General features: G+C 52.4%; 2 protein-coding genes across 3 annotated transcripts; one reads left to right on the top strand and one right to left on the bottom strand.

The window, feature by feature from the left end:
* The first annotated feature begins 356 nt into the window (after positions 1-356).
* LOC115332710 (GATOR complex protein MIOS) lies at positions 357-19,993 on the top strand. 2 transcript variants are annotated; one of them, XM_040205607.2, is made up of 25 exons: positions 357-492; positions 859-997; positions 2,276-2,346; positions 2,413-2,474; positions 2,537-2,616; positions 4,316-4,362; positions 6,353-6,411; positions 7,515-7,599; positions 7,659-7,760; positions 7,807-7,898; positions 8,561-8,602; positions 8,675-8,730; positions 9,532-9,644; positions 9,700-9,818; positions 9,874-10,017; positions 10,651-10,726; positions 11,330-11,471; positions 12,429-12,500; positions 13,658-13,764; positions 13,824-13,990; positions 14,051-14,116; positions 14,174-14,427; positions 16,974-17,148; positions 19,167-19,405; positions 19,790-19,993. In XM_040205607.2, the coding sequence occupies exons 2-25, from the start codon at positions 948-950 to the stop codon at positions 19,854-19,856; spliced, it is 2,487 nt and encodes an 828-aa protein (XP_040061541.1). In that variant the 5' UTR covers positions 357-492; positions 859-947; the 3' UTR covers positions 19,857-19,993. The 2 variants fall into 2 exon arrangements, with proteins under 2 accessions (XP_040061541.1, XP_040355093.1); XM_040499159.2 differs by having other exon boundaries at positions 358-521.
* Positions 19,549-23,788, bottom strand: LOC8051838 (replication protein A 14 kDa subunit). Its single transcript, XM_029977181.4, has 4 exons — positions 23,517-23,788; positions 22,064-22,138; positions 21,009-21,120; positions 19,549-19,944 (listed from the first exon to the last, which is right to left on the bottom strand). The coding sequence occupies exons 1-4, from the start codon at positions 23,586-23,588 to the stop codon at positions 19,868-19,870; spliced, it is 336 nt and encodes a 111-aa protein (XP_029833041.1). The 5' UTR covers positions 23,589-23,788; the 3' UTR covers positions 19,549-19,867.
* Between the last annotated feature and the right edge of the window lie 298 nt (positions 23,789-24,086).

Genomic DNA, 24,086 nt, shown 5'->3' with positions numbered 1-24,086 from the left:
GTTTAAACTTTTTATGACTAGGCTTCACCAATATTGCACCGTGCCCCCTCCTAGTACTTCTAACCTCCTTGACCAAAACCAACCGGACGCCGCCGCCGACGCCACCGCCGTCGACGCAAAACGACCGCCACGCCGCCGCCGGTCGAAAAGAGGCTGCCGCGCAGCCGAGGACCGGACGGACAAAACTATCAAGCGGCATCTTAGCGCGAAGAGCGAACACATTTTGCGCAGTAGACTAAATTTATAAAAGCCGTAGACAAAAAAAAGAAGAGATAATAGTTTGAAACGATGTGCGCGTTTTTTATATTTATTTCGTGAAGGATTAAATGCCCATAATCCAATCCAATCCGCGTCATTCGCCGCGATTGTACTGTTTGTAGAGAGGGGGTCGTCGGCCAGCTTCGGCGTTGTGTGATCGTCGTTGTCGGAAAACGAAGACCCGAACCGCCCGAGCTGTCAAAGCTTCGGTGTTCCTGCATTCGGAAACCATCGGTGTGTAGACTTTTATCTCACCACAGCCTGTAAGTTGAAACGGTTAAACGCGATTGAACGCGTACCCGGTGGTTGTTGGGGGAGTCGAGAAACTCGAGCAAGTTCTGTCGCCTAGTCGCTTATGTTTTCAGGTCGTCGGCTGTGCCTATTGTCTGCAGTGGCACTGCCGACTATGTATGGATGGCGCTCGTGCGTCGAGGGCAGTGCCGTTGCCTCTCGGGAGAAAACGCAGCCGCTGTCATGGGCTGTACTAAACAGCTCGAATTCCTACCCCGTCCCCCTCCCCCAATATTTCCTACGCAAAGTACACGAGCCTCTGATCCCCCCAAAAGCACAGCGTGTCGTTTTGCTTGTTGGCGACTGAAGCCAACGCAGGTGCCGCACAGCCACCGAGCAGCGTGTCCGGCGTGGCCCGGTGATCAACCTCCGCGCAGTCCCCGTGCCGGCCGCGGACGATGGCCAGTCCGCGCGTTGACGTCGCCTGGTGCCCCGCCCACCCCGACAGGTGAGTCTTCGTGAGACCCCGAGCAGCCAGAGTGAGCCACGCTTCGGAGCCCTGATCTCTATTGATGCGTTCCAAAAGTTACTCGATCCGACTCCGGAGTACAGGTTTCCTTCCTACCGTGGCAAGTGTGCATTCACGTCTCCCTAGATAATTATTCCCCAGTGAGTGCCAGTTTCTCCATCATCTTTGGAAATACAGGTCAAGTGCTGTGCATTTTCTTTTGAATAGGTTCCCGTTTTCAGATAGAGAACTCCTATCAGTGTGTCTAAACCTCCAATATTACCCTTTAACCACATGTGTTCTCTGCAGCTATCCCTCACCCTTTCCCAGCCCTGTCCTTTCACTAGCACTCCCAATCTGCCTCCTTTTTGTTCCCCTTTGCATTGACTGCATCTCACCCAAAAATAATCTGCCAAGTAGGGTGGTTCCCCCACATGTCTTCATATCCCGTAGAGCAAAATCTGTAAAGTTGGCAGACACGTGAACAAAATACCGCCAACTGCGAAGATATCCCCCGCCGAGGCGGGGACAGTTTGTGCAGCCCGAGGAATAGCTCGCCCATTCCCCCGGGACAACTATGTCGGCGCCTGCAAGGGCGTGACGTCGTTACCGCGTGATCCGCATCCCAAGGAGCAAAGGCAGGGACTTCTACCCCTGTGAATACCCCTTAAAGGGATGGTGAACCGAAATCTGGATTTCAGAAAACAATGCAGAAGCTGTAGGCGGCATTGCTACAATCCCTACAACATTACTTGTAAGGCGATATCTCGAAGCGACAGCCATATTTTTGGAAAAAAAAGGTTGAGATTGAATGAGGTTGACGAGGAGCGTGACATCAAGATATCTTGTTTCCCCCTTTCTTCGTTTTGCCCCCTCAAGGCGGCGAGGCGTAAAAAACGTGAGGCCGTTCCCTCTCCTTCTCGGAGAAACAAGACATGAACATATCTGTCAAATGCACCTCCTTTTTTGAAAAATACGGTCATCCGTTCGATATATCGTTGTATGAGTGATGTTTTGGTGTTTCTAGCATCCCGTTGCATGCTTTTGCCGCCGTGCTTTATCCAGATTTCGGTTCAGCATCCCTTTAAAGGTCTGGAAGTGACATTTTCGAGTCGCAACGATAGCCGATTGCGCCCGCTCCGCACTAAGGCGCCAAAACCGAGGATATCCGGGAACGGAGCGCAGCTCGCTCGGAAGCTCTAGCACCAACAAAAACCCTACCGCTGAGCAGGTGAGAGCCCCCCGCAAGGATGTACGAGGAACGCTCACTTCCCCCAGGTTCCTGCTGGTGGGCGGGGACCTGCGGCTGTACGAGGTGGCCGCTGGAGATGCCCCGACGCGGGAGGCTGGTGCGTACCAGTAGAAAGCTTATATTGTGCAGAGAAAAGCGCTGTCTCACGGACATGGCCTCGCAGGTCGAGACGTACTTCCCGGCGCGGCGCTGCTCTCCACGTGCGCCGACTTCCAGTTCCTCAGGGTAAGCTGTCGGGTGCCCGCTAATGCGCCCGGCCCGCTCAGGGTCTCCCGTTCTTGCCGCAGTGCTTCTCCTGCTACCTCAACCCCAACTCCCAGCTGCTGCTCGCCGTGGGGCAGGATGACGGGAAAGTCAGCCTTGCCGGGTACGTCTCCTCTGGGCACTTCTCGGGCTGAGAAACGGTCTCGGAGCTTGGGCGATGACGTCGCAGAAGGGGGCTCGTTGTGGGAGGTTGGCACGACGATGCAAAAAGTAGGAGGGAGCGTCGGGTCCCAATTCGTGGCTGTCAAAACTTCCGTGGACGAGCTGAAGAGTATCCTGCAGCAGCACGTTCAGTACCGCCACTGCGACGCCAGCATACACTACTGCAATGTCGTGGGGCAGAAATCGAGGGATCATTTTGAGGATGTGCTAAATGCGCCGGTTGGAAACCCATTCCAGGCCTTCGCCCCCGGACGACAACCGTTAAACTACAAAATCGATTTTGTTTCCGTTTTTTGGGGTTCAAGTTATCATATTTCGGCTGCCGGATTATTGTTTGTTGGGAACTGGTTTATTTCGGTTCTAGACAATTCAATGCATACAAACCGTGGCACAGGAATATGGCACGTAATGCGGTCTCTTTTCGAGGTGGGTCGATAGAAGGCTCTCCGAAGCAGGTTTTGTGCTTCAATGTTAGAACGAAAAGTGGCCGCGATTTTTCAGTTTTGCCTTTTCCACGACGTTGGAAAAATGTAAGTTGTTTCGAATGCTTGCAAGCAGTTTTGAGCTCTAGGTAATCCGGCAGCTCACTGTGCAAGATGCGACTGTGACACCCACGGTGTACGTTCTTAAGATGAGGTAAACACAAAGAAAACGTCTGGCTCTCCTTGTGCTCGACGGTCTGTGAGTGCGCGAGAGTTTGATTCTTTGTGCATTCCTTCCTGCGTCGTGATTGGTTGTTCGTGCAAAAAGGAAGGTGTCTTCGATCCCCCGGCACCACCGCGAGCGAGTTTGACGTTCTGTTCCTAGGCATTGCTTTCCCGTAGGCTGTGAACGTTGTTACCATTTCTGCTATAACAGGGTCCTCTGGTTATTGATTGACTTTGTGGTGTTTGACAATTATTTCTCGCTCGCTTTGCCGTAAAAAAGGCTGTTTTTATTTCGCCGAGATTTAATCGGTACTTAATTTAGCCATTTAGTATGGATGGCACTCCTAATCGTGTAATGGGCAAAATCATGAAAAACAGCGGAGCACAACACTGTTGAAACCCCGCAGTATAGAGCGTGCTCTTCTATTTATTGCGCTAGTCTGAGGTAGCCAGTAGTCGAAGCAAAGCGGTAATGGCCCAACCGAAGTCAGACTTAGTGTCAGCTTTGTAGCGCTGACATGCAAGAAACCACGAATAACAAAAGGATGATCCAATGTAGAGCAGTCAATTGGTCGGGGCCATATTTTTTCTTTTTACATTTTCGCGGAAATAATGTTAGACACTCACCTACCTGTCTTTCCAGTATAGTGAAATCCGAAGTTGTCTTTTGGAGGCTCACACTCGTGACAGTCTTAAAACTCGATTGCTGGAGTTGGAATAGGCACCGGCGGGCACATTTTAACCTGCAGTGCACGTGTCCCGAAACAGAACACTTGTATCACTTCACAAGGGCGAGTCGCCGAAATGCTCGCCGACCGAAACTCGATTGATGCAAGACTCTAATTCATGTCATACTGCTTGCCTACGATAATTCACCCAAAGCACCTAACCTGAGAAATTACAATGGGCAGTCAAAGATTGCACCGTGGGTTTCCGTAGTGGCAATATTTTTCTGGATGCCGGGACCTCACACCTTGGGTTGGTTGGTTGCAGCTTTGGAAGGTCCTTCAACGACACGGACTGGGTCGGCAAGGAGTTTGGTGAGTCCGAGAGTGCGCTTGCATTCTTCTCTTCCTCGTTGGCTCGGTTTGCTCGCTCGGAGCTCGGCCGGCACGCGTTGGCCGGTGCCTCTCCACCCGTAGTCAAGGTCTCTGGTTTCGACGCTTGTTCGTCCAACGATTTGGCGGTTGGATATTGCATGAATTTCTGGATCTCTACTAAATTGCGCGAAAAAGCAACGCACCAAACTTAAGTGCACGTGCATGCGACATAACGATTGCATCCTTCCAATTTCGTGTCGTCCGGGGTTATGCCAAAGCAATGTCTACATTGGACTCGATTCTTTCATTAATTATTTATTTATTTATTTATGTACAATACCCTCGGGGTCACGAGGCATTAGAGAGGGGATTGGATGTTAAATCACAATGTTGAAAATGGCTTCCCAAAATCTGATGAGGCCCTCGACACTAGCAATGTTTTCGGAAGGGTCATTCCAGTCCACAGTTGCGTCGGGGAGAAGAGCGTTTTGGTGTGCCGTAGGAAAACATAGCAGCCGGGTTATTTTGTTATAATGATCTAATCTTGCCGAAGAATAGTTTGGTGGAGAGAGGACGCTGATTTAGCTGGCGGCGACTAGAGGACTTTGTGCGGAAGGCAAAGACGAAAATTTTTTCGCCGGGTTGAGAGTAGGGAAACACTGGCAAAACATAAATAATCGGATTGAATGAAACGGGTGGCTTTAAACTGACCTGTCTGTCAATGTAGAAAGCTTATGGCACCAAATTGAAGACGAGTAGGTATTCTAAGTTAGATTGAAGCAAAGAAATGGAGCCGTTCTAAGTTGAGAGGTTACGACAAGGGTAACCCAAGCTTCAGTTGGCAGAACACATTACTGACTACGTATCCCAAGAAAGGCTTAGGGGAACACTTTTATATCTGTTAGTTTGTTCTAGAGGAGCGAGAGAAGCGCATTTGTTAACGTTGACGGACATTTGCCAAATATTACGACAGCTGTTCATGGAGTCAAGGTCATTTTATAGCGCTGTGGTATCGTGGGAGGATGTTATTTTACGACGAACTATACAGTCGTCTGCAAACAAGCACATTGATGAAGATACTCGAAGTGGATGGTTGATGTAGATGAGAAAGAGAAGGGGACCTAGAACTGTTCCCCGAGGCACACCAGGCGTTACGGGAGCTAAACCAGACGAAGTGTCGTTAGCATTACCGACGACGTTGCAAGAGAAAAGGTTGAATCCAGGAGAGTATGTCAGGGTCTAATGACACAAGTTTTAGGAGCAGTCAGTTATGCAACATTTTGTCAAAGGCTTTAGCAAACTCAAGAAATGTAGCACTGGTAGGAAAACTGGAGTGAAGATTAATAAAGGTCATTAGTGAGACGAAGCCGTGTTTCACGAGATAAATTTCTACGGAAGCCACATTGTGCCTCATTAAAAATGAAATGGAGTCAAGATGGGTTGCTTGTGGATTATGCGCTTAAGTATTTTCGAAGGTACAGAAGTGAAAGAGATAGGTCTGTAATTTAAAGGAGACGATTAAGTACCACTCGCGTGGACCGGGACGACCGTGCCGATTCTCGAAATCTCGGGAACTGCTGCCGTATCTAACGAAATATTTTAGTTTAAAGAAATGCTCAAAGAACATTTTCTACACTGTAATATTTTCCAATGTTATCTGTGCCACACAATGAGATTGGCCGGTGCGAGGTATCAGATTGGTTGGTCATACGCCTGGCGACGCTTTTTTGCGCAGGCTCGGTGAATTTATATTTGGCATAGGTGTCGGTAAATACCAATGAGCGTGGTAAACTTACACTAGTAATGTAAATGTGCGTCCTTGATTCTACTTCGGCGTCGAGACGCCACCAAGATGGGAGCGTTTCCCGCTTTGTCCCGTATTGCCCACTTCCTACGGCAACAAACGGCGTAAAAGTTGCGGATGGCAGGAAAGAGTTTCAGGCGTCCCTCGATAGTGAGTGCCTGTTCTCTGTCTGTTCTCCACCGGCAGCACCCAAGCAACCACGGCGCTGCAACGTGGTGGCCTGGAACCCCGTCGAGTTCAGCCTGGTGAGTTGGACCGTGCCGTGCCTGCACCAACCCACAACGGCACTCTCCCGGCCCGCCAGGGACGACTGAGCGGTCAATCTTGGCGAGAAGTGTATCGACAAAATTGAGTAAAGGGCGGAGACGTGCCACGAACATGCACCATGGCAAAGGTTGTCTTAGCTCCGTAGGGATGAGCTATCCCCAACCTCTTTCGTTCGTATAATTTTTTTCTTCCTTAAGAGCCTCGTTTGGAGGGAATTGCGTAAGGAGCGGGATGGCAAACGTAACGACGCTGAATAACTAAAAACTTTAAAAACGAAAAAAAAACAAAAAAACGGTAAGATTTGCATTTTTGTGAGTAAGCCTAAAGTAGCACTAAGGTGCAGTCCCAAAGAAAACAAAGCGCCAGTGAGAGAACTATGAATGTGATAAGAAAATGAACGAGAGAACGAGAAACAACACGCAAAAGCCTAACATAAAGGAGAATGCGTATGTCAAGTCTAATTGCATCTAACAAAATGCGGAATAATAGACTTTCTAGAAACCTTGGGTCGCTAATTGACGCGAGAGTGATTTTTCTAGTTAGCGATAATGAGTGGCAAAAATGATTGATTAAAATCACCAGTGGAACCAGATATGTGTTTAAAGTTGCGAGAGTTGTCACGGCGATGAGACAATTGTGTAGCAAGATGCAGTTAGGAGCTTGTGACAGTGGTAGTTCGTGATGTAGGCAAAGATCTGCGACACATTGTTCTAAAGGTAAGCTGTGAGAGTACAAAGCAGAATACAATATATACACGCACATACGCGAATATCAACGGAAAAGATTAATCATAACGAGTGTAGACACTGCTAAAAATAATAGAGCGGCGATGCGAGCGAGAAATATGAAGCTCTAAAAAATTAATCGCCTGGAAATGGAGAGAGAGCCGTCGCCAATTTTGGTGTGGGTCCTCGGGACGGGAATGGCGGTGCCTCCGGAAAACTTTTAGGAGTTGTGCTCGGAATCAGTGAGCTTCCAACGAAGCGACAAAACGTTTAGAAGATGGGAATTGGAGAGCGGCACGGTCGCCTGGACCGGCGTCTTTGGGAGCCGCCTGGAGAGTGTCCACGTCCCCTCGCAGCTGGCCGCGGGCCTGGACAAGCACAAGGGGGACCACTGCATCCTGGTCTGGGACCTGAACCACCTGCCAGGACAGACAGAGCTCGGTGGGTGCTTCTGGAGCGTCGCGTGAGCAATCGAGAAAGCACTCCGGGCATCCACGCAGGCTTCTCGGAGTCGACGCAGTCCTTCAGCTGGTTTTTCCACCAGCCCCGGAGCTTCGTGTGTGGCATGAACAATAAGCACCTAAAGATCTTCGACACGAGAGGTGAGCGCCCCGCCCGCACCGGGCATGGCCCCAACCTCTGGCGCAGACTCGTCACGCAGCAGCGGCACCACGACCAAGGCGAGCGGTGGTGTGTGCGTGGACCCCTTCTCGGAGCACCGCATCGCCTCCTTCCATGCGGTGGGTGCGCACGGCCGCGAGCCATTTGGCGAATGGGGTTTTGACCGCGACCAAAACTACAAGTCTATGCCTGCCCGGCGTTGCGTCGGAAAGGATTTCGAGTGAAGCGTAAAGTAACTGGTAGGTCTTGTTTTTTTGAGCAATGAAAAGACAAGTTGGAATGGAGGATTTAACGGACAGACTTCCCAAAAAGTTTGAAGGGGGGTAAACTACGTTGGATGCGGGAAACTCATGTGGGTAAGGGTACTCGTGGGGGACACCCTCTCTTAAAGCTGTACTCTTCCCGACAAGCGTGAGTAGTACGACGAAAATGACGGCGTCGCTCAGCAACCGAAGGAGCGCCGGAGGAGCCCTTGCTTGCCTTGTTCCCCGGCAGGTGCACGGAGCAACCGGCCGGGAGCGCTGCCCGAAACGTGAAGACACGAAGCGTCATTGCGGGCCGTGCGTTCGGTCGAAAAACCTTTCTCGGCTACCCGAATACCCGTACGAAGCAACAAACAACTGCGACGGGCTCTAGATTTGGGATTTGGGCGATACACTGCGGGGTACTGGTTGACATAAGCTCCTTGGCATTCTTGATCGGATTGCCGGCGTTGAAGGGAGACGGGGGTTGCGGGGGTTGAGAGCTGCAACGTTGGGGGTGAATCTCTCGTCTGTTTCAGAACCAGCTGGTCCTCTGGGACGTGAGGAATTTCGAGAAGCCCGTATCCTTCTTGCTCGCTGTGAGCTCTCTGTCATGCCACTCGGCCTAGCTGCTCTTTGACTCGCCAGAACAGGTGACCACCCAGACGGAGAACGGACAAATCGTGAAGATTGCCTGGTCCCCCACGAGGTAAGCGCCCAGAGTTCTCTGGGGGAAAGTTTTTGCAGGTTGCGGGAGTCGCAAGGCCCTCTTTCACATCCCGTTGTCGAGATGCTTTTTGTGAATTTTCCGTTCTTTCTCAAGGAGTTTTATGGCAAATGTGCGTTGCAACCTCGTAGCTGCCGCTCGGTTGGCATTGCGCAAAATATGCGACAAGGTGCATGGCCCCGTGCTGCCAAAATGCCGCTGGCCGAATTGCGCACTCGAGTCGAGCAAGCCGCCGGAATCACGGCTGTTTTGCGGGACTGTGGTTGTAGCCTCGTCGCGACCGACACAATCTTTCGTGGAAGGTGGTAAGAACTTGCGCAAGAGCCGTAGCTGCATTATGCGGTGTTCGTACCACGAGGAGCAAGGAATAGCAATCTTCGACTGCAGGCAAGTGGACCGAAAGAAGGTTCTCGAGGGAGGTGGCATTTGACCAGGGAGCCATGTCGAGCAGTTTCGGAGTCGGTTTCTACGACTGGCTTGGAGTACTATTAACCAGAAAACACAGCACGTGCACATGTGCAAGACCAAAGGAACTAAAGGACAGTAAGCACTTTCGGGTCGTCCGTCGCCAAGTGGTTTGCGATGGCAGCAGCAAATGTTTGGCGTAGGACAGCTCCGAGCACTGTTTCTCGGTTGTGCGCCCGTCGGACGGCAGATCTCCCGGCCTTAGAGAAGGACGGGCGAAACGAGGAAGAGCGCTGGCTGCCGGCCTGCTTAGAGAAGGGTGCCCAAATGCCGGCGTCAGAGCGCGGGGCCTCCCCGGTGAGGACGGCCATCTTGCAGGTCACACCTGATGGGGGTGCTGACGCGGGACAGCGGCGTGGTGAAGCTGTACGACGTGCAGCAGTCGCCGGCAGAGGACCTGGAGCCCACTCTGGTGGAGCGCAGCGTGCAGCGTGAGTGAGCCCGTCCCAGACGCCCCGGAGCGAGCCCTCACGTCTGCCCGTGCAGCTTACCCGGGGGCGGTGCTGAGCTCCTTCTGCTGGCACCCGCAGCACGAGAACCGCATGCTGGCGGTGACCCCCGACAGCGCGGCCCGGGACTACACCGTCTTGGACAGGATCACCCTGGTAAGTGCAGCTCTGCCCCACGCCAGACGAAGAGTGCCTCTCTTTCCCCTCGCAGAACTGGTCCCCCTCGTGCGAGCTGATCTGGATGCGAGGCAAGAAGCTGGCCCACTGCTGGGGCGACCGGGACCGGGGTTACGACTGCCTGGACGACACGGCCGTGCGCATCCGCAGGAGGGCCCTGCTCAACTACGGCCTCGAGGTGGGCGTCCTTCTCCGACGCCCCTTCCGGGATCTTCTAAAGAAGTGCAACAAAATTGCCCGTCGTGAATTTCGGAGGATGAGTCGGTACAGAAGAATGCACGTTTGAGCGGAAATAGCGATAAGGAGAATGAAATTCCGAACACGCCCTGACGAGAGTCGGACCCCCGAAACTGCGAGTTTGACACTTTATTGCCGTGTCGAGAGGAAACTCGGGCGGTGAGAGACAATTTCTTGGTGCCGACGGCGGAAAGCGCGTGGATAACCCGTCGTCTGCCCGTATTGTGCGATTAGAAGTTTCGCAAAGATTTGAAAGAGCTTTGGTAGATCAGGGAAGCGTTTGACGTTGTGGGAAACGTAAAGTATGCGCGATTACAGATTTACGCGCTCGACTCACATCTGTGCCACAAATAAAGTCGGAACTCTGCGTCATGCACGGACCAACTTTATTCGTGGGATGGAGACGTAGTCCACCCGTGTCAGGTGGTGGTCACGACCCGCGAGGCCTCGATCTCGCGAGCCCAGAGCGTTCCCGCAGCTGCCCGGGCATTTCTTGGAGGACCCCTTCCCGAGGCTCGAGAGCGGCCTGTGCGTGCGGTCTGCTAACGGCCACCGGGGTCACCTTCTCCCGCAGCCGGAAGACCTGTGGCGCAACGCGGAGCTGTGCGACGGCGACGGCCACCTGCGGGGCATCTGGTCCTGGCTTGAGCATATCCTTGCATGGCGGTCGGTCTGGGCGCCGTTCGGAGGGCCTTCCGAGGGCTGCAATCGTTTCCTTCCCGCCGACCGAGGCTCCGACAAACGGGAATTGTTGGAATGCGCGGACGAGCACAAACCGTAACAGCTGAGCTGGAATCAAGGTCGGAAAGTCGCCGGAAGACCAAGTGTGGCGGAGGTGGGATTCCAATTCTGGGTCCTACTTTTGTTCCCGTTCCGTCGGTTCATTCGTTGGCCTTTTTAGATATTGTGAAAGGGTGACGAAAAAGGCCTAATGCAAATACATGCTCTATAATGTGGCGCGGTTGGGAAAGAGGCGGGCTCCCACGCGCCGGTTGAAGCCTGTGCATGCTCGAGCCACCAAATAAGCTATGCTTGGGCGGTCTCGGTGCCGGGGGCCCAGAGTTACGGGATATGCTTTTCCGTCCTCCGGGAATGTTAAAAAGGTCCGTGATGGAGCGATACGATATTGCTCGGGCTTTCCGATGCCGCCACTTCAAATTGCATCTTGAAACGGTAACCGTCGTCAATCGCTCTCCACGGGCAACAAGACGGCGGAACCCCGTGGGCCGTTTTCTTCCTTGACCAAGGCCCACTGGTGCGCTCCTTGGAGGAGTCCGGCATGCGGGGCAGGCGCGGGGAGTGTGCCGGGGTAAGGGCCCTGCTGGGACCAGACCCCTCGAGCCTGGAGGGCCCCTCCCGGGGCCCCCTGGGCCCCACCTACCACAGCAGGGAGCGGTGAGCCACCCTCTTCTCCGTTTGCACCCTGCTATACCCAAAGCGGAGGAGCTTTGGGGTCGATTGCCTCGGGCCCAGGTTTTGGAGCGTCTCCGTCTGCAGTATGGGCTGCGGGAAGGGGCGCCAGTTGTCTGCGAGCACCTCTGCCTTTCCTCTGCTCTGGCACTCGATTCGCCCCGGAGGCATCCACCACAAAGGGCGTCTGCCAAATGCGGACGCTCTTCGTGGTTTCGCTCGTTCCCTGTCTGGGCTCTCTACCGTTTCGCCAATTACGGGCCCTTTGGTTGTTTGCCGGTGCCACGCCAAGGAGGCAAGACCAAAATCTTCTTGTGCTGTGCCTTTTTCTGCTCTTTAGAGGGAACTCTAAAAGAATAACTTTCATCAAGAACTGCCCGGATAGACCACATAGTATGCAACAAGGTGTACTTTCTCCGAAAGAAAATAAACTAATGCAATAGTTGCCTCACGAGACCCATTTCTGGTTCAAGATAGTTTCCTCTGCTTGCATATGCCAGTTCACAGACGGTGCTTTCTTGCATTTTTTTAATGTTTATTCGAGGTAGGCATAGTGATGTTGGTGTAAAAGTTGTTTCGGGAGCTTCCCATTGGTTGGAAGAAGTGTGGAGAAAAAGTATGCCCGTTGCAGACATCTCAGTGCCGAAAAAAGGCGGGGAGAAAAAAGTAAACAGAAGGATGGCCCGTACACTGCATCCATGGTACGTCTAAATGGCGCGTCACCGTGCAGAACACTAAAATATGTTGCTAAAAGTACTTAAAGGGAAATTTCGTCCCGTTTCGCGCGGGTGGCTGTTTTTCCGGCAAGCCCCTCCGTTCCTCGCACCCTGCTGCAAAGTTTGGTCGGGTGGGGGACTCGTTCATAATTACTGGCTCATTCTGGAATGAGAAAGTGCAGGGGCGGTGGCGAGGTAGGCTGTGACCCCTTGCCTTGGGCTGCAGGGAGCGTGTGCTGTGGCTGTGCGGCTGGAAGGCAAAGCACGACGGCCTGCCTGGGAACATCTTCCACAGGAGGTGGGTGCATCCTTTCGCAGCGCCCTGTCGGACGCTGCCCGCAGGTAAACGCTCCAGTTACGCTCGAGCGAGCACACTCGAGCACGTTTCTTGGGCAGGCCCGCGGTCACACATGCTTATTTTTCGAGCACTAGGAGTCTTACGAAGGCACCTTAGTGCGCATGCTGCACGTGCTCAAGATCGGTCCGTGTCAATCGTTTCCGTTTGTTGCTCCAGGGGAACTCCATCACGGAGTTAATGCCCACGTTTGTCCCCGTACGTCCCATCGACTCGCAGAGAAAGATGTGAATGTGGAGTCCTCCCCGGAGGCCCCAGTTTAAGGTAGTCCTCTAGTCGAAGCTCCAGGGGTCGATGCAAAATTTGGATACTTTGCAGTAGGATCAAATGCACCGAGAAACTGACGAATAGCGGGAGACGAGAGCGAGCGGGGACTTCGGAACACCAAACTCTGGTTGTAATGATTAGTGGGTAGACCTAAAGCTCGCGGCCTTTGTCTTAACTGCTCTGGTCGCACATGTTTGAATGTGAAAGACAAATGCCGGCATTCTTAGAGTGCAGTGGATACGAAAGCAGCTAGCTTTAGGTCTACCCACTCCAATCGGAGCTCGGTGTTCTGATCTGCCCACATGCTTTCGATTCCTTCGTTTCTCGAAGCATTGCTTCTAACGAGTTCAAACCCCATAAGCAAAAACTATGCTTGGGCTTTGCCGCCAAGTTCCCGCAAAGAAACAATCCACGGCCGTAGAGTTTCCGGATTAAACCAGGTTCCCGCGGAAGCACTGCCCGCCAAATTTGTCTGTGACGCCCCTCTTCAAAACCGCCCCACAACCAAGGATTACGATCCCCGTTTAAAAATGTATACTTTCTTAATTAGGTTAAAAAAACGAGTCTCGTGCACGTAAGAACCATAGTCTCTCTTCTTTTCGGAAGCCGGTAGAATCATCCGTAAACGAAGCGTCGGAGGTGCACTCTCCCGCACGAAGCGCTCCCTTTGGTGCCCTGCGACCAGTGTCGTATTGTGGGCAAATTGAGCGGAGCCGAGCAAGTGCGTCTCGGCGGCGTCGAAGGTCGGTCGAAAACATCCCAAACTTTCCGACAATCTCGAAAGGGGGCACTGCACTCGAGGCAGAGACCGAGCGGCCGCTTCGTCTGCCCAGGCTGGAGAAGGAGGCCAACTACGCGCGCAAGGCAGCCATCCACATGTTCAACCTGCGGCTGAAGGAGGCCGTGGCCGTGCTCAGGGACGCCGCCACGACGGGCAAAGGTGAGGTGGGGTGCTGCCCTCCGGGGGTGGCCGGTCTGACACCCCTGGCTGCGGTGCAGGCAGCAGCGTGGGGCTGGTGGCCCTGGCCCTGTCGGGCTACTCCAAAGAGACCCGGGAAGCCTGGCGGGAGGTGTGGCACTCGCTGCGCCTGTCCCTGAGCGAGCCCTACCTGCAGGCCCTGTTTGCTTTCCTCACGGCCCAGGACGACTCCTACCGCCAGCTGCTGGTGAGCCCCCCCTGTTCCCCCATTTTCAACCCCTGCCTCTTTGACCGGGTCCACTCGCAGTACGAGTGCGACATGGCCGTGGAGGACCGGGTGGCCTTCGCCTGCCTGCACCTGCCAGACTCCAAGGTGGGTCTTCCGGGAGGGGTAGCTTCTGGCGTTTTCAACGTTTCCTCCTCCGTTTAGCTGACGCAGTACATCGGGGACTTGACCAACAGCCTGGTGGCAGAAGGCAACCTTGACGCAGTGCTGCTCACGGGCCTTGGGGAGGACGGAGTGGAGCTGGTGCAGCGCTACCTGGACCGCACGGGGGACGTGCAGACGGCCAGCCTGGTGGCCCTGCAGAGCCACCCCAGTGTCCTGAGCGTCTCCCCCCGGGCACAGCTCTGGGTGGACCACTACCGCCACCTGCTGGACCAGTGGCGCCTCTGGCAGCAGCGGTGAGGGCCCCCTTTTGCTCGCCCGAAGACTGCTCGCCACACGGTCGCTGGGCATGTGGAGAACTCCCGGCAATTTCTCCCTCCGACGTGAAAGTTGCACGCTGAGGAGTGGCAGAGTCGACTCGCCTCAATGGATGCCGTCTGGCTTTTTTTGGCGTGACCTTCATCTGGTTTGGCACGCTTGGGACGGGTTTGGATCAATGGTTGCAGGTGTTGAGGCAATGCGGGAGAGCCCCACCTTTGGTTCGGTTGTATGCAGGGCGTAGTCGGAGAGCTCTTGAACGAACGACCCCCTTTTTTTCCGATTCCTCTCAAACTCTTCCTTACTGCCGCTCCCACACTTCGTTCAGTTTGCGGCACATCTCGAAGGTCGAATACCTCCAATTCCTCGCGGGCGGCTCAAAAGAACGCCGGCGCCCTCTCGTGTGCACCGCATGTCGTCGCGGGATGTTTTTCGAGACGGTTTCTATGGCACGCCTGCCAGGTTCAGAGAAACAAAATCGGGGAGATTTCCTAAGCCTTTACTAATCGCATATTGTTTAGTGCGCCAAAATAAAACTAGCGCATGAGTGTAGAAAAGCTAAAACCCAATTTTCGACAAGACAATTTGAAAATATAGCGGACTATTTTAAACCTTCTTTCGTTCGAAAGCTCCCTGCCTTGTCACTCTGATGCATCCACAGTGCCCGAGCACATCAGCCAAACCCAGTTCACGCATTGGACGCGAGCGCCGCTTAGCTCGGAAGTATACACTCGTCAGCGATCGATCTGTCAACGAGTATTTGAAGTCATGTTCGTGGCCTATGAGTGCCGAGACTGCACTTATTTTCTCTTGAGAATGATAAGTTCCATGGTGCGCCTAAAAAGCACGGTCGAAGCTCGGGGTTATTGCCTCCGGTGCCTCAGCACATCACGAACACGTGATTTCTAATTTCGCGTTCGAGTCGAGTATTAAAGCTTAGAAAGAACAACTTGAAAACTTGTTTCGTCTTTCCTTTAATCACAGACCAAGTTTAATACCTATGGCGTAGAATGCCATACAACTGAGCTTAAAGGGAACCAAGTGGTTCTGTATTTGAGTAAAAACATTTAGTAAATAGTCTTCATTTGGCCTCCAGGGTCACGAATATCGAAATTATTTTTCAATTTGGTGCATGGAGGCTGCAGAAAATGAATTTCAAAGCGCAGCTGAAGCCACCCCTTCCCGGAGCGTTATGTCCCAAAAGGAGTTTTTGGAAGTTTCGCTCTCGCGCATCTTCAGCACCTATCTAAGCTATACACTCTTGCCATTTTCAAAAAAGTCAGAATCCGAAGTGGGAAACGTCTTGGGAGCGGCAAACCCACGTGGTCGGCGGCGGCAAAAAAAGAAGTTGTGTTCTAGTAGAAATACGAATAAACGAGCACTCTGCAAAGAAAATGTTGTTTTCACCGTCCCATTTTTAAAAGAATTGCACTAGCTGCCGTCATTCCTCTTGGTTGAAACATTGGCCGATGTGCTTTTGCGATTGGATGTGGGCAACAACATTGTTCTTGCCTCCATGGGAACCGCCCATATTGCAAGTACAAATGACACAATGCTCGAGGTATGGTCGTGTAGTTCTTTTACGCCGAGGCATGCACTAGTGACAAAGAGAATGAAAGAGACAAAGAGAATTCAAGCCAGCTAGCTTAGATCAAATAAGGTCTCCGGATAGAGTGTGATCTTAATTTCTGCAGACGTGGCCAGACAAAAAAAAAAAACAAAAAAAAAACGGGGCTCGGGTGGAGACAGGCTTGCCGCATTTTTCTAAGCTTCTTTGGGAAATTTTCCTGTCGCACGCGTAAGAAAACAGTTAAAATGGGTGAGTCTCTCGGGTAGTACGGGATACTTGTTAACATAGAACGACATACTGTGGGAGGAGCAGCGTAACTCTGGTTCCCCGCGCCGGCCACATTCCAAATCTCACCGGGCCAGATCCCAGTTTCTCTCGCAAGTTGCAGATAAAATGGCACCCAACGCGAATAGGTTTTTGGCATCCGGCACCTAAGTACCTTTACTCCGGAGCGAGACTGAGTAAATTTTGAAACACGACCAAGAGCCGTTGACATGCCCGCCCGGGCAGAATCTTGTCCTCGGAAGTGCTGCCACGGTGCTTGTGAAGTGTCTCCGATCGGTGTGTTTATTACGTCCTCAAACGTGGTCCCTTGATCACCGCCCGAGGACGTAGTAAAAGCTTACGTTGTTGCCCGCTGCTATCCCGACGGCAGAGGTGGCAGACGCCCGTTCTGCAGCCGGACTCTCGGCGGAAACCAAACCAAAGTAGATGTAAGACAACACGATGGGCGGTGACCCTTGTGTCTGCCCCTTTTGGCAGCGTTTCTACGACCGGCTGCCGGGATTGCAACGTCCGATGCGCAGGCTCCCACGACGCAATTCGCTGCCGCTTTGGGACTGCTTCAGACGCACGGGCGGGGAACGCACTGGTGGAAAGCACGTTCCGGGCACCGTAGCGTCCTCCTGCAACGCACTTGGAGGAAAGCGTGACCCTTGGGGCCTCCCCGTGCAGGTGCCAGTTCGACTGCCAGTGGGTGCGGCAGCACGCGTCGAGCGTGCCTCCCCCGCAGGTTGTGGTGAGCTGCAACTTCTGTGGCCTGGCAGCCACCCCGTACCTGCCCCTTGGGGCGCAGGGCAGGGCCCCCCCGCGGCCCCATCTGGGCGCACCCACCCTCAACAAGACCAAGGTACGGCTTTTTTTCCGATGTCCCCCGTCGTCCCGAAAGTCGCCGTCTTGAGAATCCTCGCGGAGGCGACCCGATTGTATCCTGCGTTGGTGCTGTAATGTGGGGACTCCCATCTTTATGGGGACGATCGATATTGCGGGGGTACGACTTTGTCGACGGGTTGGCGGAGGACCTCAATAAAAAAAAATGCGACAAGCAATCATGTTTTTGTGGGCATATGGCTGGTGTTTCGTCGTTAGCGAGCTCTCTGCCGCCCGCCATGAGCGTGCCCCCACACGCTTTTGATTTTCTTATTGTTTCGCACCGTCACCCAATCGCAGGCGTCGCGCGAGGCGGGGCACGAAATAGGGCGGTGCCCTCTTGCTATGACTCGCACCTAACGCCGCTAATATTGGTCCGACAAAGGGCATTGGGCCGGTACCAGTTGGCATTTTCGCGATGGGGAGTGCTTTGCTAGCGACGAACTCTGGTCTTAGAGAGTGCACTCCGGGCTACAGATATGCAAACCTAAGGGTGAATAGATAAGGCAGGGAGCAACTCCGGCACCACTATTTATTTGTTGCAAGTTTTTGTGGCTTCGAAAAACTATTGTACGTGTTCAAATGTCGGCGGACATTTTTTCTTTTGGTAACGCTTTTTAGAATTTTTTCATTTCCATTTTTTCGCAGAAAACGACTCTTAGAATGCAATCAGATGTTAAAAGAGGGTGGCCACGGCAAGGGGCGGTTTTTGGACGTAACAACCGTTAAAGGAACACCGACAGGATATTTATGCTCGCCAAAGTTTTTATTTGAACGTGACCTGTACAAGTAATTACACAGAACACATTTTGCGGCTCGAAATTCTTTTTTCTTTTGCTCGCGAGTTAGCCAGTTTCAGTAGCGCTCACTCTTTTTTATGGTCATGTGGGATTCAAACTATGTGTACTAAATATATTCAGTGTTGTGGGTCATCAAGACGCACATTCAATATTAAAAATACAAAATATAAACCCTATTTTTGTGGCCCCCCAAAAACTGCAAACACATTGAAAAAAAAAAAAAAAAAAGTGTTGCACAGATTACGAAAATTACATGTACACGTCATTCTTGATACGACGACGTACCGCGGGCTGGACGCGATGGTGGCGCACGACAGATCGACGTTGCGGCAGACGTAGGGCCGCTACTTTGGAACTGTCATTCGTGCTACCGGCCAATTGATCTGCAGAACGTCGAGTGGAAGAGATACAAGTGCAAAACAATCGCGCGACAATTGGTGCATGCAACTTCGTCTTCTTATTCACACGCTGGAGAAAAACTGTGGTAGGGTGTGGCCACGAGCTTCCGTGCTCGTGTTTCGAGCAGTTGAGTTTTTTTACTTCGTTAAAAATATATGCGACTCTCCCCGCGGGAGTTGCGATGGCGGTTGTGAACGCAACTGCCGGGAGAGCATCGACCTAAAATGTATCGGGGAGGGCCTACCATACTTTATTCGTTTCTCCTCCGATGTTTCCTTTCCGGTGTGCGACGAGGGGGCACGAGCACCGGGCATGTCCTGCCTGGTCAACTCCCCGGTCGCCACTAGAGCCGACTTGCTTCTTGGGCAGCGAACTTGGACGTCGTTTGCAAACAGTACATTCAGCAACACGAGCTAAGAATGGGGTCGGTCCGCTACAAAGCATTGTCCGCAAAGAACGCCGCGTGTCGTCCGCTAGCGAACGAAAAAGAAGTACACTGCAAACAGACTACCGTGGCGAAGCAATATGGCATGCAGGCCGACATCGTAATCGCTGCTATTTTGCTTCTGGAGCGATCGACGTCCTGCGCTTTCTTCCGAAATCGCGAGCATTCTGCTACAGTACGCGAGTTGACGTGGACCAACGAACGAAGGAGCACCAAGGACAAAGCACATCGGACGCCACGAGAATCATTTGTGCGCTCATTCTCGGCAAAATACCGGCCAAGTGGACTCGAGTCCAAAATGGCGGGTGGGAAAAGGGGGACCGGCGAGAAGGGACGAAAGCCCGGCGTGCGCAGGTGTCGTGCTGCCCGAGCTGCCGCAAGCCCCTGCCCCGGTGCGCCCTGTGCCTGACCAACATGGGGACCCCAGCGGGGAGCCTGTGGAAGAAGGGGGACGGGGACTGGCCCCCTCGAGACCCCGAGGGGCGACCGGACCCCGCCGAGGAGGAGAAGCTCTCCGGACTGTCCACCTGGTTCACCTGGTGCCAGAGCTGCCGCCACGGGGGACACGCCGTGCACCTGGCAGACTGGTTCGGGTGGGTGGCCGCCCCTCGTACCGACCGTGCGAGAGCTCCTTCCGGGGACGATAAATGCACTCCGCCTAAACGCTCTTTGGGAAACCGCCATTATCGACGACGCTTTTTGGAGGGACGTATGAAAGCTTCTTTTCTGGACTCTGTTGTCTTAGAGAAGTAGCACATTTATTCGGAGGTCGGCTTTCTTTCTGGAACTCCAGAACGAGTCTGTAACAGTAACAGAGGGTTCACTCGCTTGCGACAGCCAGCGTCGACACAAGCACGGCGTGTCGCCTCGTGACAAAGGAGCGTTTGTAATCCTTTAATTTTAGAAGGACAAACAATGGGGCGCGCAAGGGAGTGCGGCCAGGTGGCATGGGTGCCGACGTCTGGTTGGTCTTGCAGGGACCACACAGAGTGTCCCGTGACCGGCTGCAGCTGCAAGTGCGGGGCCATGGACCGCATCGACTGAGCCGGGGGGGCCTAGCAGCTGGCCATGGTCGGGTAGTACTCCTTGCGCTCGTTCATCAGCTCCACCAGCCGGTTGTAGGTCTCCATGTCTGCGGGCGGGGGGAGACGTACGGCCGGCCAATAAACGTCTTTCCAGCACACTCTCTCTCTCTCGCAAGGGCCACCGTCCCCCGAGGATCGACCGACGACGTCTCTTGCTAAACCACCCGTTGAGACGTCCCCGCGCCGGCCAAGGAGTGGCGTGTGCAGCCTGTTGCTCCTCGGCCGCTCAAACAGCTTGTGCCAAGTTGGATGGACTCGAGTGCAAAACTTTGCTCCGAAGAAAGGGCTCTTTTGCGCGTGTTACGCATTAAGCGACATTGTCGGGAACCCTTCTTTATGCTTTTGGATAACAAACTATGTTCAAAATGAACACTATGTTTTGCGTACGGTTTTAGAACTGCTCTTTTCATTGGTAACTCGTTTTCGTATTACGCGGGCTATTGAACACGTCTAAAATCCTCGCCTGCCAGAGGTGGAAAAATGAGCGTCTTATGATGTACACTTTTTATTTATTTGAATACTCTCAAGGCCAATGGCATTACAGAGGGGAGTAGAGTGGTAAACATAATAAAGTACTATTATAAGGCAGAAAGCAGATATGGTTACAGCACAGACCAGTAGAGAATAGAAAGACATGCGTGGAAGCGCTGTGCCATTGCGCCATCGTGGAAATGGTTCTGGAACGTCGGATGGAGAGATCCTTTTTCATTGCAATATCTTTTTGTATTTAGAAAAACACCTCTGTGGTTATAGCCCAAGTTTGACCCGAGTTACCAGCTCCAAGGTTTACTTATACTGCAACAAAACTAGACTTGTGGCTCCTGAAGTGGTCCAAAGCAAAACTTGGTTGCCACAGAGAGTGCGCGAGCGAATCCTCTAGCTCGGACTTTCTGACCTCGAGGAACCCCCGTTCCGCTCACCGATCAGGTAAAGAACCGCCCCAGAACAAGCCTTGGAACCTTGCAGACTATAATGCGCACACGGGCGAGTGTTTGGCTCCTAGTTACGCATCGACGGGAGCTTTGGATCGGCTGAAGTAGCAGTTAACTTGGAGAAAGTCATTCCTCGGGGGTTGAAACGGTCGTGCACATCCGGGCTCGGAGACACTCACCGAAGCCCTGCGACATGCCGGGCGGGAAGAGGACGTAGCTGTGGCAGACAACGGCCAGCTTGGCGGTCACCTCGCCCACCACCTCCAGCAGGCCCTCCAGGGGCTCCTCAATCTGCGGCATGTTAGAAGCGCCTTCGGGCATCAGGGATATGCAAAGGTGTGGATGAAAAGGGATAGACAAACGGAAACCTAAAAATAAATTGGCAAACTTGCACCAGAAACAAAAGAATGAGTGTGAAAAAAGCTGCAGCGAGCGTTGAGGTGTCGGTGTGACAGCTGGTTAGCGGGAAAGTGAGTCGGCAAGGCCGCACTGGCCTCCTTATCTATTACACTCGGTATCTTGAACATTCAGCGTTGAACATTCTAGGTAACAGCAAACACAAATCTTCCGGAAGTATTGAGTAGCGCCCCCTCTCGGCCCTGCACGTGGCAGACCGTGTAACAAATGCAATTTTAGTTTTTTTTTTCTTCAAAAGATGGGCCCAAGACGGTTCCCTCCAGAGATGTGCCCCAAGGCCCCAGAAACGCCGCAATGGCGTTCTGGACTTGCTATGCCGTGTCTTGTTAGCATCTACCTTCTGGACCTGTCTTTAGGTGTTTTACTTTTACTTGGAGAAAAGAGAGTGCCAGTGTAGGGGACCTCTGAAACTCTAGTGGAGTTAAAAGAATAGACAACACAGCAATGGGAGAACACCGCTCGCTCGCGTGCCCGTGTCTTTAAGCACGACCATGTTTTCAAAGATTTCACACCAACTCGCTCAACGGTTGACATTGATACCCATCGCACCCTTTACGGCTGAAACATTTATTCCGAAGTATACATTTACCGAGCCACTAGACTGTCACCAATTTGTTTTGTCCATCGCAAAAACCCCAATTTTAGACGGGCATGCGGGGAAGCGGGCTCCAGAGGGGGGCTAAGGTCCCAGACGCTCCGAGGCACTCCCACTAACGCTGTCGAGACCGAGCACCGCCTTGCTCTTGGTCGGCGACTCCGACCGCCGGACCTCTGTCGCACCGAGGCCCCTCTCCCCGGAGGGCGGTTGTGCACTCACCGGCTTCTTCATGATGACCTGCACCACCTGCTTGTCGGGGGACTCCAGCTTCAGGGACATGCCGGACACCTCGCTCTGCAATGAGAGAACGCCGCTCGACACTGAGGCAAATGCGCCGTCGGCCCAAGCTAGGCTACCATGGCCAACCTAGCGCACAATAATGTTCCAATTCCTCGCATCCAGTTGTTAACCGGCACTTCGTCTTGTGCCTCGCAAGTTTAACGCCTGGCATGCAACAAATAAAAACTTGCACTCCCAAAATCGGAGTAAAAAAATCGGCATTTTGTAACTGGTGCAGCTCGCACCAGTTACAAAAATCTGGACGACCCGCGCATTTAGAATGTTTCAGGCAAAAATATGGAGAGAAATCAGGCTGGAAAGCATCACAAGTTGTCACAGGCACTTATTTAGCCAGTCTGCCTGTGAATCAGCTTGGACGTAATAATTAATCAGCTTGGGTAATTAATCAGCTAATAATAATTAATCAGCTTGGACGTAATATGTGAACAAAGTACAGAGCTTCAAGCAGTTTTTATTGTCGATTACATTTCGGTATAGACCAACAAAGAACCGAGACGACCAAGACGCGCATCACTAGCCAGAGAATTTTTTATCGTTGCAACTCGCACCAGTTACGAAAATCTGGACAACCTGCACATTTAGAATGTTCCAGGCAAAAATATGGATGGAAATCAGGCTGGAAAGCATGACAAGTTGTCAAAGGCACTAATTTAGCCAGTCTGCCTTTGAACGTCGATTTCGTCACTATTCTTGCCCTGGACTAGCACCGTAATCACAAAGTCACTAAACGCTTGTGCTTGATTGAGAGACACTGCATTCGGTGCAGAACGTCTTCCTGCTCTGGACAGTGACAATAAATTTGAGGGATGTATTTTCACCCACATAATTGTATTTAATTACAATTGTATTTGAAATGCCCACGTTTTAGTATTTAAATACACACGTCAAATGCATTACCCAATTTGTAATTAAATACAAATGCAAAATACACAAAGTATTTTAAATACATATTTTAAATACTTGTATTTGAAATACTGCCCATCCCTGATTGGTGGCAGTAATCGGTTCCAGTTCACGTGGCCGCTTGTTCTGGCTGCGAGTTGAGGGGCTAAAGGCTGTTCGTTTGTTTCCTACGACTGCCATTGCGTGGAGAAAAGAACCAACGCGTAAATTATAAATGTCGAGGAAGGAGCCCCCACTGCCAGAGAGCTTTTGTTTGGAAACCAGCTCGTTCAGTTGTGCGCTGCCCAATAGCTGTTGTGAGATTTCTCTTTACTTCAAAACGAAAAGCGCTGTGAATCCACCTTTCCCAGGAATCCCTGATTCGCGGTGTTCCGGCAGAGCACCAGGAACGTTGGCGCGAGCCTCAAAGCACTGGTGATGAGTTAATGGAAGGCGCACATGCGTTTTCGTTCCAGTATCTAGTACCCACCTGCAGCACCCTGCCGAGAAGGCACACCGTCTGCCGCTGGTAGCTCGACAGCAAGTTTCCGTTCACCCTCATCTTCAGGCGCTCACGAATACCTGGGTTATGTTCAAAAGTTATCCTTGCATTTGGATAACGTGCAAGATCATTCGGATTCCTCGATTACAACACCCAATAAAAAGGGCGCGAAACTGCTGCACCGTGTTGCCAGCTTTCCATACCTTTTCTGGCTCAATTCGGCTAATTTTTACAAAACAAAAAAAAAAAAAAGGGCAAGTTGGACGCTGCTTTAGAGGCACATATGGCTTCACGCATATTGCACTCGCAAAACAGATCCACACGGTGTCTACTCTTGATCGGTATCCAACAGTGCGAAAGCACAGAGATGCAGCGCTTCCGCGTGCCAAAAAAGCTTCAATCACGCCGCGAGACCGGTGAATCTTGCTTTCGACGAGTTGTACCTTTTGCCTGCGGCACTACGCTTCCATAAAAACTGCCACGTATTCTCAACGGCAAGTCCCACGGCTTACACGAGGTTTTAAATAACTTCAATGAAGAATGAGGACGAACGAGTGG

The sequence above is a fragment of the Ixodes scapularis genome, unplaced genomic scaffold (genome assembly GCF_016920785.2).
Source record: "Ixodes scapularis isolate PalLabHiFi unplaced genomic scaffold, ASM1692078v2 PGA_scaffold5__190_contigs__length_132052651, whole genome shotgun sequence".
Classification (NCBI taxonomy): Eukaryota; Metazoa; Arthropoda; class Arachnida; order Ixodida; family Ixodidae; genus Ixodes; species Ixodes scapularis.
Note: the sequence above shows the minus strand (reverse complement) of the source record. Positions and strands in the feature narration are given on the sequence as shown.